Source organism: Thalassophryne amazonica, chromosome 1 (genome assembly GCF_902500255.1).
Source record: "Thalassophryne amazonica chromosome 1, fThaAma1.1, whole genome shotgun sequence".
NCBI lineage: Eukaryota > Metazoa > Chordata > Actinopteri > Batrachoidiformes > Batrachoididae > Thalassophryne > Thalassophryne amazonica.
Window position 1 is genome coordinate 74,398,805 of NC_047103.1, and position 17,530 is coordinate 74,416,334.

Sequence of the window (17,530 nt, forward strand, 5' to 3'; positions counted from 1 at the left end):
GTAACCGACTTGAGTGGGCAAATGCTCACATTCGCTGGCGTTTGGCACGTTGGAGAGGTGTTCGCTTCATGGACGAATCCTGGTTCACACTGTCCAGGGCAGATGGCAGACAGCGTGTGTGGCGTCGTGTGGGGTGAGCGGTTTTCTGATGTCAATGTTGTGGATCGAGTGGCCCATGGTGGTGGTGGGGTTATAGTATGGCCAGGCGTCTGTTATGGACGAAGAACACAGGTGCATTTTATTGATGGCATTTTGAATGCACAGAGATACCGTGAGGAGATCCTGAGGCCCATTGTTGTGCCATACATCCAAGAACATCATCTCATGTTGCAGCAGGATAATGCACGGCCCCATGTTGCAAGGATCCCTACACAATTCTTGGAAGCTGAAAATGTCCCAGTTCTTGCATGGCCGGCATACTCACCGGACATGTCACCCATTGAGCATGTTTGGGATGCTCTGGACCGGCGTATACGACAGCGTGTACCAGTTCCTGCCAATATCCAGCAACTTCGCACAGCCATTGAAGAGGAGTGGACAAACATTCCACAGGCCACAATTGACAACCTGATCAACTCTATGCGAAGATGTGTTGCACTGCATGAGGCCAATGGTGGTCACACCAGATACTGACTGGTATCCCCCCCCCCCCCCCCCCCCCCCCCCCCCCCCCCCCCCTTCGTCTCATCGCGTTTGGATTATTGTAAGTCTTTTAACCTGTCTGAATAAGAAGGAGTTGGCCCGCCTGCAGGTTGTGCAAAATTCTGCTGCGCGCCTGCTTACCCGCACCCGCAGGAGGGACCATATTACTCCTATCCTTAATACTTTGCATTTGCTGCCTGTCTCCTACAGGATTCTTTACAAAATCCTGGTATTGACTTTCAGAGCTCTGCATGGACAGGCACCGGAGTACATCAGGGACCTGATCCAGCCTTATGCTTCCTCCAGGATCCTCAGGTCGTCCAATCAGAACCTGTTGATGGTTCCTCGGACTCGTTTTAAAACTCGCGGGGACAGATCTTTTAAAGCGGTGGCGCCTAGCCTCTGGAATGAGCTTCCCTGTGCCCTTCGTTCTCTGGACTGTATAGATACTTTTAGAAGGCAACTAAAGACGCATTTCTTTAAGTTAGCTTTTTAGCCTAATATTGTATTTTATTGTTTTTATGTTATTTTTAGATTATTTTTGTATGCCATGTGCAGCGCTTTGTGACCCTGGTCTGTGAAAGGCGCTTTATAAATAAAGCTTACTTACTTACTTATTTATCACAGATTTAGACTGGTTTGTGAACAATATTTGAGGGAAATGGTGATATTGTGTATGTGGAAAAAGTTTTAGATCTTTGAGTTCATCTCATACAAAATGGGAGCAAAACCAAAAGTGTTGCGTTTATATTTTTGTTGAGTGTAGGTGTGCTTGTTTGTATCCTATTATCAAAAAGAAGCATAAATTGACAAATTGTACTTATAACTGCACAGTTTACAGACATTTCTGTTACGTAGTATGTAACGTTGACAAAGGCTGTGGCAGCTGAACGACCAGCTTAAGAATGAGGTGCAGTACTGAGGTGCAGGTGTAGATAGTAAAAAATATGACAAATAATGGGGACTGAGCAGCCTTGGAGGTTTACAACAATCTGGCATCACTTTTTTTTGTTTTTAAATAGTACTTTGTGCTTCCATATGAGTGTTGTATGAGAATTGTCACTTCTGCTAAATTAAACGGGTATGTTTACAAATATACAAAACACAAGTGATATTTCTTTGCTTTACTAACCAATGCATTTCACATTTTAGTTATTGTGTGCACTGATAACGTAATTATTGTCTTACACGGTGTATCATATGCATCACATAATGAATATGTAATATGCCTTGTAAAAAAAAAACCAACAACCCTGAGTTTTGTATCTGTACACGCACTTAAAATAAACCAGAATTAATTGCACCTGGCTGTGTGAATTAGTGCATTTATTGCTGTGTGATGTTCTTTTTGATGTCCTCAGGTTAAGAGAAGCAATTATGTTGTAGGTGGATTAGATGAGGGGTATAAGACTTGCACTCAATTGGTGAAGTGAACAGAGGATATACAGTTGTATGTAAAAGTTTTGGCACCCCTGATCGTTTTCATGATTTTCCTTTATAAATGATTGGTTGTCTGAATGAGAAATTTCAGTTAAATAATACAAACCCTGGCAAAAATTATGGAATCACCGGCCTCGGAGGATGTTCATTCAGTTGTTTAATTTTGTAGAAAAAAAGCAGATCACAGACACAACATAAAACTAAAGTCATTTCAAATGGCAACTTTCTGGCTTTAAGAAACACTTTTTAGACCAAGCAGAGGGAAAAAATATGGAATCACTCAATTCTTAGGAAAAAATTATGGAATCATGAAAAACAAAAGAACGCTCCAACACATCACTAGTATTTTGTTGCACCACCTCTGGCTTTTATAACAGCTTGCAGTCTCCGAGGCATGGACTTAATGAGTGACAAACAGTACTCTTCATCAATCTGGCTCCAACTTTCTCTGATTGCTGTTGCCAGATCAGCTTTACAGGTTGGAGCCTTGTCATGGACCATTTTCTTCAACTTCCACCAAAGATTTTCAATTGGATTAAGATCCGGACTATTTGCAGACTATGACATTGACCCTATGTGTCTTTTTGCAAGGAATGTTTTCACAGTTTTTGCTCTATGGCAAGATGCATTATCATCTTGAAAAATGATTTCATCATCCCCAAACATCCTTTCAATTGATGGGATAAGAAAAGTGTCCAAAATATCAACATAAACTTGTGCATTTATTGATGATGTAATGACAGCCATCTCCCCAGTGCCTTTACCTGACATGCAGCCCCATATCATCAATGACTGTGGAAATTTACATGTTCTCTTCAGGCAGTCATCTTTATAAATCTCATTGGAACGGCACCAAACAAAGGTTCCAGCATCATCACCTTGCCCAATGCAGATTCGAGATTCATCGCTGAATATGACTTTCATCCAGTCATCCACAGTCCACGATTGCTTTTCCTTAGCCCATTGTAACCTTGTTTTTTTCTGTTTAGGTGTTAATGATGGCTTTCGTTTAGCTTTTCTGTATGTAAATCCCATTTCCTTTAGGCGGTTTCTTACAGTTCGGTCACAGACATTGACTCCAGTTTCCTCCCATTCATTCCTCATTTGTTTTGTTGTGTTGTCAGAACAAAGACATTTATTATGATAGAGTATTTTTTATTTGCCTATAAACTTCCCCCAAATTCTGTCCTGGATTTTAACGAATTAATAAGCCAAAGGACAAAAAAATCACAAAAACACTTAAAAGCCATGAAAATTCATTGAGATTTAGGAATTTGATGTTGCGTTCACCTTTACTATTAAAAGGTATCAGCATTGGTAACAGTAATAATGGCCCTGTATTTACTTGGTATCGGATCGATACCAAGGTTTTCGATCGCACACCACTACAGTGTTGGAGCTTCGGCCTCATGAAGATGACAGAACTGCTGAAAACCAAGCACCGCCCTCACTCGACTGCCACAGGAGGCCCCTGAAACTAAAACGAGCGCACCCTCTGCTGTACAACAGCAAAAAACAAAACAAAACAAAAAAAAACGCACACACACCCAGAGCTTTTCTGGGGTTTAGCTCGTATGTATTCGGTCTATGGCTTAGCTGCTGTGTTTATTTTGGAGGAAACGAAACGAAACGAAAAAAACGACGTATTCATACAACGTCATTCAGAAATAATTACGGTAAGATTAATTATCACGGCGCTGTGTGTCGATGTGTGTGTGGTAGTTAAACGGCAGCCTTTTTTCGGCTAGTTGTCGGTCCTGCCCACGTTAGCTGCATGACATGTCATAGTTTCCATTAGTCATTTTATGGCTTATTCAGGCACTTTTGAGAAAAGCTTCAGTGTTGTGTGTGGTACTCTGTTCTGTTACACACTTTGTTGATGGCAAACTAGCAATAGTGGAGCAGATAACTATAACAATCGTTCATTTCTGAAATAAGCACCAGAATTGGCAAAAAACAAAAAAAAACGGCTGGCCACTTGAATTTTCAATAGGAGGCCAGGTCAAAATTAAAAGATACTCCAATCATATTGACAATGATCATTATTTGTCTGATCACAAAGATTCCAAAAAGGTGTAGTTTGGTCTGTCTGCTACTGAATGTTATGGAATTATGGGGTAAAAACGGCAAGAATGGTGACAAAGGTCAATTTCAGATTCCGAATGATGATATTTGAGTATAGAATGAAACTTAATAATGTTTGATCATGCTGACGCACACAAGGAGATTTGGAGACGAGGAGACGTTATGTAATCCTGTTAACAGTATTTGAAACAATAATGTTTATTTCAGTTAAAGGCGCAGGCTGAAGTCGAGGCTTTGTACATTAATATTTAAAACCTGTCATTATCAGTCACACTATTTATCCAACACTGGACTGAGAAAAGAGAGATGTAAGACCAGTAGGTACAAGAACTTTTTTATTCCCACTGTTATTAGATTTTTAAACACTATCACATGAACATATCTTCTGTTTCAAAAATATGTTCTTAAACTGAAAAAAATATTCCTACAGCACTTTGAATTCTTTGTTAATCTATTCCATATGTTCACCACATGTACTGTACTAATACACACGTTTTAACGGTTTTGGAGGAATAAACCATTTCCCACAAATCCCCACAGTTGGTCATCTTGACGGTCAAGCTTCATTGTTATTAGTCAGCGAAGCGGGAGACAAAACGAGAACTGCACAAATCATCATGAATTCAAAGCATTGTAAGAGTGACACAGTGGAAAAATCCCAAACAAACCATTGAGAATATGTAGAAGGGATCGCTTCAGCATGTGACAAGTTGAACTTCTCTTTCAACTCTATATTTTTCTGTGGTGATTTGTTGAAGCTTGTTCTATCTACAATTTCCGACTCACTCTGTGCGGCTGCACCAGCTGTTTCTGGTGTTGTCAGTGAGTCGTCGATGCAGGCATCGGCACTATCAGATGTCGGATCATGCTCAGCACTACCCCTCTTTTCCTTTTGCATATCTAGCAGAGGAAATGCTGCTTCGGGCTCGTTCATACCACTTTTGATTGCACAACATATATGACTACAACCTCAATTTTATTTTATGCCTCATTAAACCTTGTGGGTTAATGAGCCAAAAGCCTTTTGATAACTTTATCATGAATAGCAGAGATACAGAGGAACATAATAAAACAAGTTTCACTGAAATCCATAGGGGGCGCACCGAGATATGGCCAAATGAAAATCTCCAAATATCGCGTTCTTAACATAAAGAGCGCCACCTATGCAAAAGTGCCCTAACTAAGTCACCCCCCATTTATGCAAATTTGGAAAGAACTTGTCCCAGTGTATCCAAATATGCATAAATGAGCAAGGCTTATTTATTATTGGCATGAATGTTGTTCCATACATCTGACTTGAGTTCTTGCAGCTGGCTGTGCTGCACGTCAGCATGTAATTCATAAAGAATGCAGGACATCTCATTTTGGGAGGAAAGAAATGTTTTAGTCTGTTGTAGTTTGTATTACAGCATTTGGAAAGAGGTGTCATTTTATTTAAAGCGACAGTTAGTTTTGAAGTTATTAATTCCATTGGGACATAACATTGTCTCTGTATGCCTCTGCAATGAATTTGAAATATGGAATACATGTGCTTTTATTGTAGACTTTCAGCTTTAATCAAAGAGTATTATCAAAAATATTGCATTATCCATTTAGGAATTACAGCCATTTTTATTCAAGCCTCTATTTTTAGTGGCCATAAATAACTGGAATTGACTCTGACATTCAGTTTTATGTGTAGGTATAGCCTGTTCCCTCAATATTCCATGGTAAAGCAGGTAGTTTACTCAAAGTTTTGAATGCCAAAATGTGGATTCTAGTCTGACCACCACCTTGGCCATTCAATCTTGCATCAAAATTACAACCCCTGGCAAAAATTATGGAATCACCGGCCTCGGAGGATGTTGTTCAGTTGTTTAATTTTGTAGAAAAAAAGCAGATCACAGACATGACACAAAACTAAAGTCATTTCAAATGGCAACTTTCTGGCTTTAAGAAACACTATAAGAAATCAAGAAAAAATTGTGGCAGTCAGTAACGGTTACTTTTTTTAGACCAAGCAGAGGGAAAAAAAATATGGACTCACTCAATTCTGAGGAATAAATTATGGAATCACCCTGTAAATTTTCATCCCCAAAACTAACACCAGCATCAAATCAGATCTGCTCGTTAGTCTGCATCTAAAAAGGAGTGATCACACCTTGGAGAGCTGTTGCACCAAGTGGACTGACATGAATCATGGCTCCAACACGAGAGATGTCAATTGAAACAAAGGAGAGGATTATCAAAGTCTTAAAAGAGGGTAAATCATCACGCAATGTTGCAAAAGATGTTGGTTGTTCACAGTCAGCTGTGTCTAAACTCTGGACCAAATACAAACAACATGGGAACGTTGTTAAAGGCAAACATACTGGTAGACCAAGGAAGACATCAAAGCATCAAGACAGAAAACTTAAAGCAATATGTCTCAAAAATGGAAAATGCACAACCAAACAAATGAGGAACGAATGAGAGGAAACTGGAGTCAACGTCTGTGACCGAACTGTAAGAAACCGCCTAAAGGAAATGGGATTTACATACAGAAAAGCTAAACGAAAGCCATCATTAACACCTAAACAGAAAAAAACAAGGTTACAATGGGCTAAGGAAAAGCAATCGTGGACTGTGGATGACTGGATGAAAGTCATATTCAGTGATGAATCTCGAATCTGCATTGGGCAAGATGATGATGCTGGAACTTTTGTTTGGTGCCATTCCAATGAGATTTCTAAAGATGACTGCCTGAAGAGAACATGTATATTTCCACAGCCATTGATGATATGGGGCTGCATGTCAGGTAAAGGCACTGGGGAGATGGCTGTCATTACATCATCAATAAATGCACAAGTTTACGTTGATATTTTGGACACTTTTCTTATCCCATCAATTGTAAGGATTTGTGGGGATGATGAAATCATTTTTCAAGATGATAATGCATCTTGCCATAGAGTAAAAACTGTGGAAACATTCCTTGCAAAAAGACACATAGGGTCAATGGGCCTCATGTATCAAAGTTGCGCACTTGTGGCGTAAATTTGAAGTACACCAAAGTTGCCGTGACATGTATCAAGCAGTGCACACCTGCCCATTTCCGGCGTACGCCTGACGTGACCTTGATAAATGCGGCGGCTGAAAACAATCGTAATTATAATAAACATGTCCATAAATATTCAGACTCCGCTTCAGACACACCCTCATTTCACGACATGGAAGCCAGGAAGATGGCAAAGAAAAAGAACTTCACCAATCACGACGCATGCCAATAGAGCGTCAAAAGCGGCCATCGTATTAATTGTTTTGTAGTATAATCAAAAAAGTGTTACAGTGGTCCCTCGTTTATTGCGGGAGCTACATTCTAAAAATAGTCCGCAAAAAGCGAAGTCCGCAAAGTAGTTAGCGCTATTTTTTTACAATTATTACAGACATTTTAAAGCTGTAAAAACCCTATAAAACCACTTTATACACTTTTCTCAATCAGGCATGAACATTTTCTCACGTTCAAACCTTAGTAGAAAAATAAGACCAACCTGTTTTCAGGCCCAAACATTTGTTTGAGAAATAAAAATAGAACGTTTTCATATAAATAATTATGATGGCTTTTAGAACTAACGAATTAAATTTTAACGATCAACCTACGAGGTTGGACACATAAGAAATTATTAATAGTGACTGACCAATATTTCACAGTTCCTCTGACCGCGCCTCTTCGTCCTGGCGCTGCGCCACTGTCGCGCCTTTTTCCACTCACACCTCGCTGCAGGTGTCTTTTTCCGAGTGACAAACACAGTTAAGAGTAGTTGTTGGTGCTCTTTTTTTCTTCTGGGCGAGAAGATTCTTATAAACAGACACGCAGACCACAATGCACTGTAAAAAAAAGCATGCAAAATTGGACTAAAGAAATCCGCAAAACGGCGAGGCCGCGAAAGGTGAACCGCGTTATAGCGAGGGACCACTGTATTCTCTTTTCACATGTCAATAATTCTTGACGTGGATATTTGCTCGCTCAATTAATAAGACTCGCCTAATTTTTCAGATTTCTTTATTCTTAAAATGTATATATTTATTTATTTTATTGTAACAAACAAATGGAGAAGACAAAACCCGATTGCAGCACGGGCGAAGGGAATGAGAACACTACAGTTGTAATTATCAATTTCATTGTCTAAAACGATCACACCACATAAAGTTAAGCTCAGTGCTGCTCTGGCTCCAGGCTCGAAGTCTGGAGAAAAAGACGAGCAGCGCTTTCTTTGCGGTCAGCGCTGTGGCCACAGATCGTGCTCGAGACCAACAATCCCGCAAAAGCGGGATTTGTATTAATTATTATGTAGTATGCAGATCCACCTTGGATTTGCTGTGGCGACCCCGAGTGCAAACAAGGGAGCAGCCGAAGGGACTTACTTTATTATGTAGTATAATCAAGAAAGTGTTATTTATCTAACATATGCATTGATTTGTATGATGTCACTGTTTATCATGTTGATCATTTTAATTTTTATGTGGATTCCAGCGCTGATTTATTTTGGTGTATAATTTACCACTTCTCGACCTGGTGTATATTTTCAGCGCAGTGTTCACCAACGACCACATTGATAAATGCCAAGTAGCGCAGCCGTTTGGCGTACACCCCATATACGCTCAAATATCGCCGTACGCAACGTTGATACATGAGGCCCAATGTCATGGCCTACAAATAGTCCGGATCTTAATCCAATTGAAAATCTTTGGTGGAAGTTGAAGAAAATGGTCCATGACAAGGCTCCAACCTGCAAAGCTGATCTGGCAACAGCAATCAGAGAAAGTTGGAGCCAGATTGATGAAGAGTACTGTTTGTCACTCAAGTCCATGCCTCAGAGACTGCAAGCTGTTATAAAAGCCAGAGGTGGTGCAACAAAATACTAGTGATGTGTTGGAGCGTTCTTTTGTTTTTCATGATTCCATAATTTTTCCTCAGAATTGAGTGAGTCTATATTTTTTTCCTTCTGCTTGGCTAAAAAAGTAACCGTTACTGCCACAATTATTTTTCCTGATTTCTTATATTGTTTCTTAAAGCCAGAAAGTTGCCATTTGAAATTACTTTAGTGTCATGTCTGTGATCTGCTTTTTTTCTACAAAATTAAACAACTGAATGAACATCCTCTGAGGCCGGTGATTCCATAATTTTTGCCAGGGGTTGTAGTTGTTGGTTGCTAGATTAATGTACAGTGAACAAAAATATAAACACAACACTTTTTGCCCCTATTTTTCAAGCTGAACTCAAAGATCTAACACATTTTCTATATACACAAAACTTATTTCTCTCAAATATTGTTCACAGATCTGTCTAAATCTGTGTTAGTGAGCTGTTCTCTTTGCCGTGATAATCCATCCCACCTCACAGGTGTGGCACATCAAGGTGCTGATTAAACAGCATGATTATTACACAAGTGTGCCTTAGAATGGCCAAAAGGAGGTTCACTACTTCACTACTACAAGCCATGCCTACAGATTGTTAATCTGTGTTTTTGCCTGATGTTAGTCCAGTTCCTGTTCAGCCTGATGGGCTTCATCAGGTAAAATTTTTTTAAAATGTATTATTCTTTATTAAGTTGAGTTTGTGTTGTGCTGGGAACTGTTTGTTAGTGTTTGCTGACACCGTGATGTTAGTTTTTCACAATCGGTTCTGGCATATAAACCAGAATCCTGTCTGGCTACGATGTAGAAGGAAAGACACTCTGGAGTGCACATAAACATCACAGCCCATCGCCGAGAATGGACTTTCCTGCTAAATCTGATGCGGTTCCTGAGAACGATATACAGGTTATTACTGGCATCCTTAAAAGTTGCTGAATGGCTCATTTTTTGAGGTTATTGCATGTTGTCACAGGCATTAAAAAATGAATCACAACTATACAAAGTTTATGCACATTTTAATGGTTCATGTTAATATTTTTACTAAAACATTTAAGTTCAAGTTGAAAGTCTTAATTGTGTCTCTTTAAATTCATTGTGTAATGTCCAGGGTAAAAATTACAGTTGAGTCACCATTCCAGTATTTGTGTACACAACTGCAACTACAGTGCATATTTTGCTGGTGGGAGAAAACCGGAGTGTTTGGAGGAATCCCATGCAGACCTGGGGCCTCATGTAAAAAGCGTGCTTATGCACATAAACCTGGGGTACAGCCGTCTCCACGGCAACATTCAGATGTTCACAGTTTCTCTGTGAATTTTCAGACCTTTTGTCTGACTTAGTGCTTAGCTCAGATAAGATAATTATAGTGGGTGATTTTAACATCCACATAGATGCTGAGAATGACAGCCTCAACACTGCATTTAATCTATTATTAGACTCAATTGGCTTTGCTCAAAATGTAAATGAGTCCACTCACCACTTTAATCATACTTTAGATCTTGTTTTGACTTATGGTATGGAAATTGAAGACTTAACAGTATTCCCTGAAAACCCCCTTCTGTCTGATCATTTCTTAATAACATTTACATTTACTTTAATGGACTACCCAGCAGTGGGGAATAAGTTTCATTACAGTAGAAGTCTTTCGGAAAGCACTGTAACTAGGTTTAAGGATATGATTCCTTCTTTATGTTCTCCAATATCTCGTCAATAGTTTTACATCCTCATTGAGCACAACTTTGGATGCTGTAGCTCCTCTGAAAAAGAGAGCCTTAAATCAGAAGTGCCTGACTCCGTGGTATAACTCACAAACTCGCAGCTTAAAGCAGATAGCCCGTACGTTGGAGAGGAAATGGCGTCTCACTAATTTAGAAGATCTTCACTTAGCCTGGAAAAAGAGTCTGTTGTTCTATAAAAAAGCCCTCCGTAAAGCTAGAACATCTTACTACTCGTCACTAATTGAAGAAAATAAGAACAACCCCAGGTTTCTTTTCAGCACTGTAGCCAGGCTGACAAAGAGTCAGAGCTCTATTGAGCCGAGTATTCCTTTAACTTTAACTAGTAATGACGTCATGACTTTCTTTGCTAATAAAATTTTAACTATTAGAGAAAAAATTACTCATAACCATCCCAAAGACATATCGTTATCTTTGGCTGCTTTCAGTAATGCTGGTATTTGGTTAGACTCTTTCTCTCCGATTGTTCTGTCTGAGTTATTTTCTTTAGTCACTTCCTCCAAACCATCATCATTTCTATTAGACCCCATTCCTACCAGGCTGCTCAAGGAAGCCCTACCATTAATTAATGCTTTGATCTTAAATATGATCAATCTATCTTTATTAGTTGGCTATGTACCACAGGCTTTTAAGGTGGCAGTAATTAAACCATTACTTAAAAAGCCATCACTTAACTCAGCTATCTTAGCTAATTATAGGCCAATCTCCAACCTTCCTTTTCTCTCAAAATTCTTGAAAGGGTAGTTGTAAAACAGCTAACTGATCATGTGCAGAGGACTGGTCTATTTGAAGAGTTTCAGTCAGGTTTCAGAATTCATCATAGTACGGAAACAGCATTAGTGAAGGTTACAAATGATCTTCTTATGGCCTCAGACAGTGGACTCATCTCTGTGCTTGTCCTGTTAGACCTCAGTGCTGCTTTTGATACTGTTGACCATAAAATTTTATTACAGAGATTAAAGCATGCCACAGGTATTAAAGGCACTGCGCTGCAGTGGTTTGAATCATATTTATCTAATAGATTACAATTTGTTCATGTAAATGGGGAGTCTTCTTCACAGACTAAGGTTAATTATGGAGTTCCACAAGGTTCTGTGCTAGGACCAATTTTATTCACTTTATACATGCTTCCCTTAGGCAGTATTATTAGAAAGCATTGCTTAAATTTTCATTGTTACGCAGATGATACCCAGCTTTATCTATCCATGAAGCCAGAGGACACACACCAATTAGTTAAACTGAGGAATGTCTTACAGACATAAAGACTTGGATGACCTCCAATTTCCTGCTTTTAAATTCAGATAAAACTGAAGTTATTGTACTTGGCCCCACAAATCTTAGAAACATGGTGTCTAACCAGATCCTTACTCTGGATGGCATTACCCTGACCTCTAGTAATACTGTGAGAAATCTTGGAGTCATTTTTGATCAGGATATGTCCTTCAATGCGCATATTAAGCAAATATGTAGGACTGCTTTTTTACATTTGCGCAATATCTCTAAAATTAGAACGGTCTTGTCTCAGAGTGATGCTGAAAAACTAATTCATGCATTTATTTCCTCTAGGCTGGAGTATTGTAATTCATTATTATCAGGTTGTCCTAAAAGTTCCCTGAAAAGCCTTCAATTAATTCAAAATGTTGCAGCTAGAGTACTGATGGGGACTAGAAGGAGAGAGCATATTTCACCCATATTGGCCTCTCTTCATTGGCTTCCTGTTAATTCTAGAATAGAATTTAAAATTCTTCTTCTTACTTATAAGGTTTTGAATAATCAGGTCCCATCTTATGTTAGGGACCTCTTAGTACCATATCACCCCAATAGAGCGCTTCACTCTCAGACTGCAGGCGTACTTGTAGTTCCTAGGGTTTTTAAGAGTAGAATGGGAGGCAGAACCTTCAGCTTTCAGGCTCCTCTCCTGTGGAACCAGCTCCCAATTCGGATCAGGGAGACAGACACCCTCTCTACTTTTAAGATTAGGCTTAAAACTTTCCTTTTTGCTAAAGCTTATAGTTAGGGCTGGATAAGGTGACCCTGAACCATCCCTTAGTTATGCTGCTATAGACTTAGACTGCTGGGGGGTTCCCATGATGCACTGAGTGTTTCTTTCTCTTTTTGCTCTGTATGCACCACTCTGCATTTAATCATTAGTGATTGATCTCTGCTGTCTTCCACAGCATGTCTTTTTCCCGATTCTCTCCCCTCAGCCCCAACCAGTCCCAGCAGAAGACTGCTCCTCCCTGAGCCTGGTTCTGCTGGAGTTTTCTTCCTGTTAAAAGGGAGTTTTTCCTTCCCACTGTCGCCAAGTGCTTGCTCATAGGCGGTCGTTTTGACCGTTGGGGTTTTTCTGTAATTATTGTATGGCTTTTGCCTTGCAATATGAAGCGCCTTGGGGCAACTGTTGTTGTGATTTGGCGCTATACAAATAAAATTGATTTGATTTGATGGGGGGGCTGCTTGGTGCTTAAATAATTTATCCACGTAATTGTTCCTAACACAAATCATTGTGGACACATTTGTGCATGTGCACAATTTTTATTATTATTGTTATTATTAATATGTTTTCTCTTTCTTGATGGTGGACGTTGCACGTTGTCTCTTAAAGTTTTTTTAATTTTTACACACACCAACACAGAGACGATGGCGGGCATCATCAAACACGCTACATCTCACACTTATGGTGCATCAGCACAACACAACCAAACTATTTGAATCCATTTGCATATTCACACAGTCGTGGCCAGGGAAGTCTGGTGCGTGTGCACGTGTGCTAAATTCCACATTCAGTGAGACGTACAAACCAAACATGCATGGATTTATGCCTGCGCACACTTTGATACAGCTGAATATATTTGTGCTTACGCCTGATTCAGGGTTTTGAGTAGAAAGTCGACGCAAGTCTTTGTACATGAGACCCTGAGGAGAAAATGCTCTTCATGGACAATTGAATTAATCTTTTTGCTGTGCAGCAAGAGTGCTGACCACTTCCCCATTTTGCTGAAAGTGTTGTTTCTAGAAAGATTTTACATTCATACTTTATCATACAGTATAAAGCGAGACTGCTCACAGATGTTCCCAATCCTGTTGCACTGTTGCTTCTAAAGTGTGTTACTTGTGTTTTGCTGCAGTCTGTTGGCAATCAAACATGGCTGCCCAGTGTGTCATAAAGGTAGAGCTGACCGTGTCCTGTGAGAATCTGTTGGACAGAGACATCGGCTCAAAGTCGGACCCTTTATGCGTCCTGTTAATGAGTTCCTCCAAGTCCCAGTGGTATGAGGTCAGTAGGACGGCTGAACCCAGATTCATTACACTTCATAATGCTGAATTACAGTAAATCTGTGTTTTCACTTGCATTTGTTGGGAATTCCACTTTGTCATGTCCACTAGAAGTGTGTAGTAGTACAACAGTGTATTATTTCCGATAAGATTTATCAGAAATAATAGACTTGTTACAGCAGCTTAATTAAAAAGGGGAGGTAAATAAACAGAGTACAAATAAAGAAATTCATTATTTTTAATATATACCACACTTTTCTCCCAGGAGTAAGCTTACAAAAAGGAAACAAATCACAATAAATTGCAATGCTTGTGAAATTGCGTTTCTCAAATATTACGATACATATCACATTGGGAGTCAAGTTTATCATCATAGCCCTATTTATTATTGTTATTATATTAAATCATCCTGTGGGTGAAAAAAATCACCTGCTCTTGCTTGTTATTTATTCACTTATGGCTGACTGTCACAAGTATTGGTATTTCCATGAGTGATTGCTTTGTTGCACCCTTATTTGTTCAGCTCTATAATATGTTAAAAACAACAAATATTGTAATTCCCACAGCTCAAGGCGTAGACAAAATGTCTAATGTACAGTATAACAGTTCTATCGTTACAATGACACAAAACAAAAAAACAAATTCTTACCTTTGAGAAGGTGTAGCCACAGAATTAATTAGCTTTGCGCATAATGCTTGATGGGAAGAAAATAAAGACTATAGCATTGTTACAAATTAGCAAAGTGCAACAGATTATTTCTTTAGCACACTGAAACATTCTTTAAAACTTGTTTTGCTCAGTAATTTGATTTACATGAAACAAAAAAAGCTCCAAGAGGTTTTTAAAAATAGTTCCTCCCATGAGATGGAACAATTATAAAGACACCAAAATCTGCATGATTTCATCTCTTTAAGTCTGTAAACATCGGTACACTCATCAGTATAAACAAGTCATTTTTAAAGTTAAAATTTATTTGTAATGAAAGCTCCTCTGCTGTGACAAAGTAAAAGCTGAAGTTATTTTTCTGAGGCCGTGCATTTGCGTAATTATTACCTAAGCAGTGTTAATAGTTAACACTCATGGAAAAGTCACTGTTGTATGACTTGAGTACTTTGTTTCCATTCACGGTTATTTACTTTTGCTGAAACCTACAGCCCATATAAGGTAGAGCTCTCTTTATTATGGCTGTTATTAAAAGCACACAAAACAATGAATTTTCTCAACAGGTGGAACGCACAGAGAAAGTACAGAACTGCCTCTGTCCAAAGTTTTCCAAGAAGTTTGTCATTGACTACTACTTTGAGATTGTGCAGAAGCTAAAGTTTGGGATTTACGACATCGACAACAAGACGATTGATCTGAGTGATGACGACTTCCTGGGTGAATTGGAGTGCACGTTGGGACAAGTAAAGTCTTTCACTATTTTTCTTGAGTCGGGGGTCATATGATTCACTGACTGCACTGAGTGGTCAGTTGGACATATGTAGGGTTTTGTAACTTTATTTATTGAACCTCTTTTGACATCCTCTAATCACTGTGTCTTTGCCAGTTATGGAAATGTGTCAGTACAGTTGTTTTACTTTTAAGGTACAACCCTGGAAAGACATACTCATGGTGTAATAAGACACTGCAGCTTCCGTTACTGTCACTGATAGACCAGATAACTTTACCTTCTGACAGCTGATTACAGTGTAAACTGTGAGATGTAATTTGAGCCCATGTGTCACACTATATATTTGGTTTGCTTCATTTATCCATTGGACTGCAGTTTGTTTATGCTTCATTCAATTGTTTTTAGGTTGTGTCGAGTAAAAAACTGACCCGCCCACTTGTCTTGAAGAACAAATCACCTGCAGGAAAAGGGACAATCACAGTAAGTGTCAGAGAAGGCAAATCCTTCAACATTCTGTAAGTATTGTGAAAAGTTCAATGTTTTTCAGTTATTTAAGGGGAATATATATATATATATATATATATATATATATATATTCTAGACTCATTACATGTAAACTAAAATGTTTCAAGCCTTGACTTTAATTTTGATTAGTGATATCCTGATTGAGTTGAAGAGATGGGAATCTGACTCGGTCAGGGTGTTTTTTGTTTTGTTTTTATTATTATTATTATTATTATTTGATAAATTTAGCCAGAGTCATCTAATTTAAAAAGAAGATTAACACCCTTCTTTGTACTGATACACACAGGAGGAATAAAACCATTTCCCACAAATCCCCACAGTTGGTCATCTTGACAGTCAAGCTTCATTGCTATTAGACAGCGAAGCGGGAGACAAAATGAGAACTGCTCAGATCATCATGAATTCAAACCAGTGTGAAGTTAGACAGTAGACAGTAGTTCATTATTCAGACAGTAATTTGCAATGAAGCAGTTCTGGTTGTATTATGGGCAAAAAATGTTTTTAAAATGGAAATAAACGTGCCCTGTTGAATTCTACCTTTAAAAAAATCCAAAATAAAACAATGGTTTGGTTTTGATGCTAAAACCAAAAATACAATGACAGAATATGGAAAGCGTAAACAAACATATAATCATTTATTAGGCTTGTGCTTTGAATTAAATTTTTCAACTCCTTACACCTCACTCTTGTCACAACTTTAGTTAAAAAAAGTGCTGCAAAAACAATTATGAAAAAAACTAACAGTTACACATCAAAAAACGAGAAATAAAAGTGACAAAAACATTTTAAAAATTAAAAAAAATAGTCAAGATGACAAGTGACTACTGTACAAATAATATTTCAAAAATTTTGTTTTTCTGCGCTGAATAACTGTCCACATTTAAGCAGGAATAGCTTTTACATGGGCAAGTGCATTTGGGTGCCACCTGCCCAGATATACTCAACAAAATATAAACGCAACACTTTTGGTTTTGCTCCCATTTTGTATGAGATGAACTCAAAGATCTAAAACTTTTCCACATACACAATATCACCATTTCCCTCAAATATTGTTCACAAACCAGTCGAAATCTGTGATAGTGAGCACTTCTCCTTTGCTGAGATAATCCATCCCACCTCACAGGTGTGCCATATCAAGATGCTGATTAGACACCATGATTAGTGCACAGGTGTGCCTTAGACTGCCCACAATAAAGGCCACTCTGAAAGGTGCAGTTTTGTTTATTGGGGGGGGATACCAGTCAGTATCTGGTGTGACCACCATTTGCCTCATGCAGTGCAAACACATCTCCTTCGCATCATCCGTGAAGAGAACACCTCTCCAACGTGCCAAACGCCAACGAAAGTGAGCATTTGCCCACTCAAGGTTGGTTACGGACGACGAACTGGAGTCAGGTCGTGACCCCGATGAGGACGACGAGCATGCAGATGAGCTTCCTGAGACCGTTTTCTGCAAGTTTGTGCAGAAATTCTTTGGTTATGCAAACCGATTGTTTCAGCAGCTGTCCGAGTGGCTGGTCTCAGACGATCTTGGAGGTGAACATGCTGGATGTGGAGGTC

General features: G+C 38.9%; 1 protein-coding gene across 5 annotated transcripts in view; it reads left to right on the forward strand.

Moving 5' to 3' along the window:
- The first annotated feature begins 3,620 nt into the window (after positions 1-3,620).
- Positions 3,621-17,530, forward strand: part of LOC117511860 (copine-3-like) — a 72,307-nt gene continuing 58,397 nt past the window's right edge. For 3 of the 5 annotated variants that reach the window (XM_034171770.1, XM_034171786.1, XM_034171777.1), the window contains exons 1-4: positions 3,621-3,758; positions 13,904-14,052; positions 15,279-15,458; positions 15,851-15,925. In XM_034171770.1, coding sequence (XP_034027661.1) covers positions 13,921-14,052; positions 15,279-15,458; positions 15,851-15,925 — 387 coding nt within the window. In that variant the 5' untranslated portion in view covers positions 3,621-3,758; positions 13,904-13,920. Of the gene's footprint in view, positions 3,759-13,903; positions 14,053-15,278; positions 15,459-15,850; positions 15,926-17,530 lie in introns of those variants that run through there. The other 2 variants (XM_034171799.1, XM_034171793.1) reach the window with 2 other exon arrangements.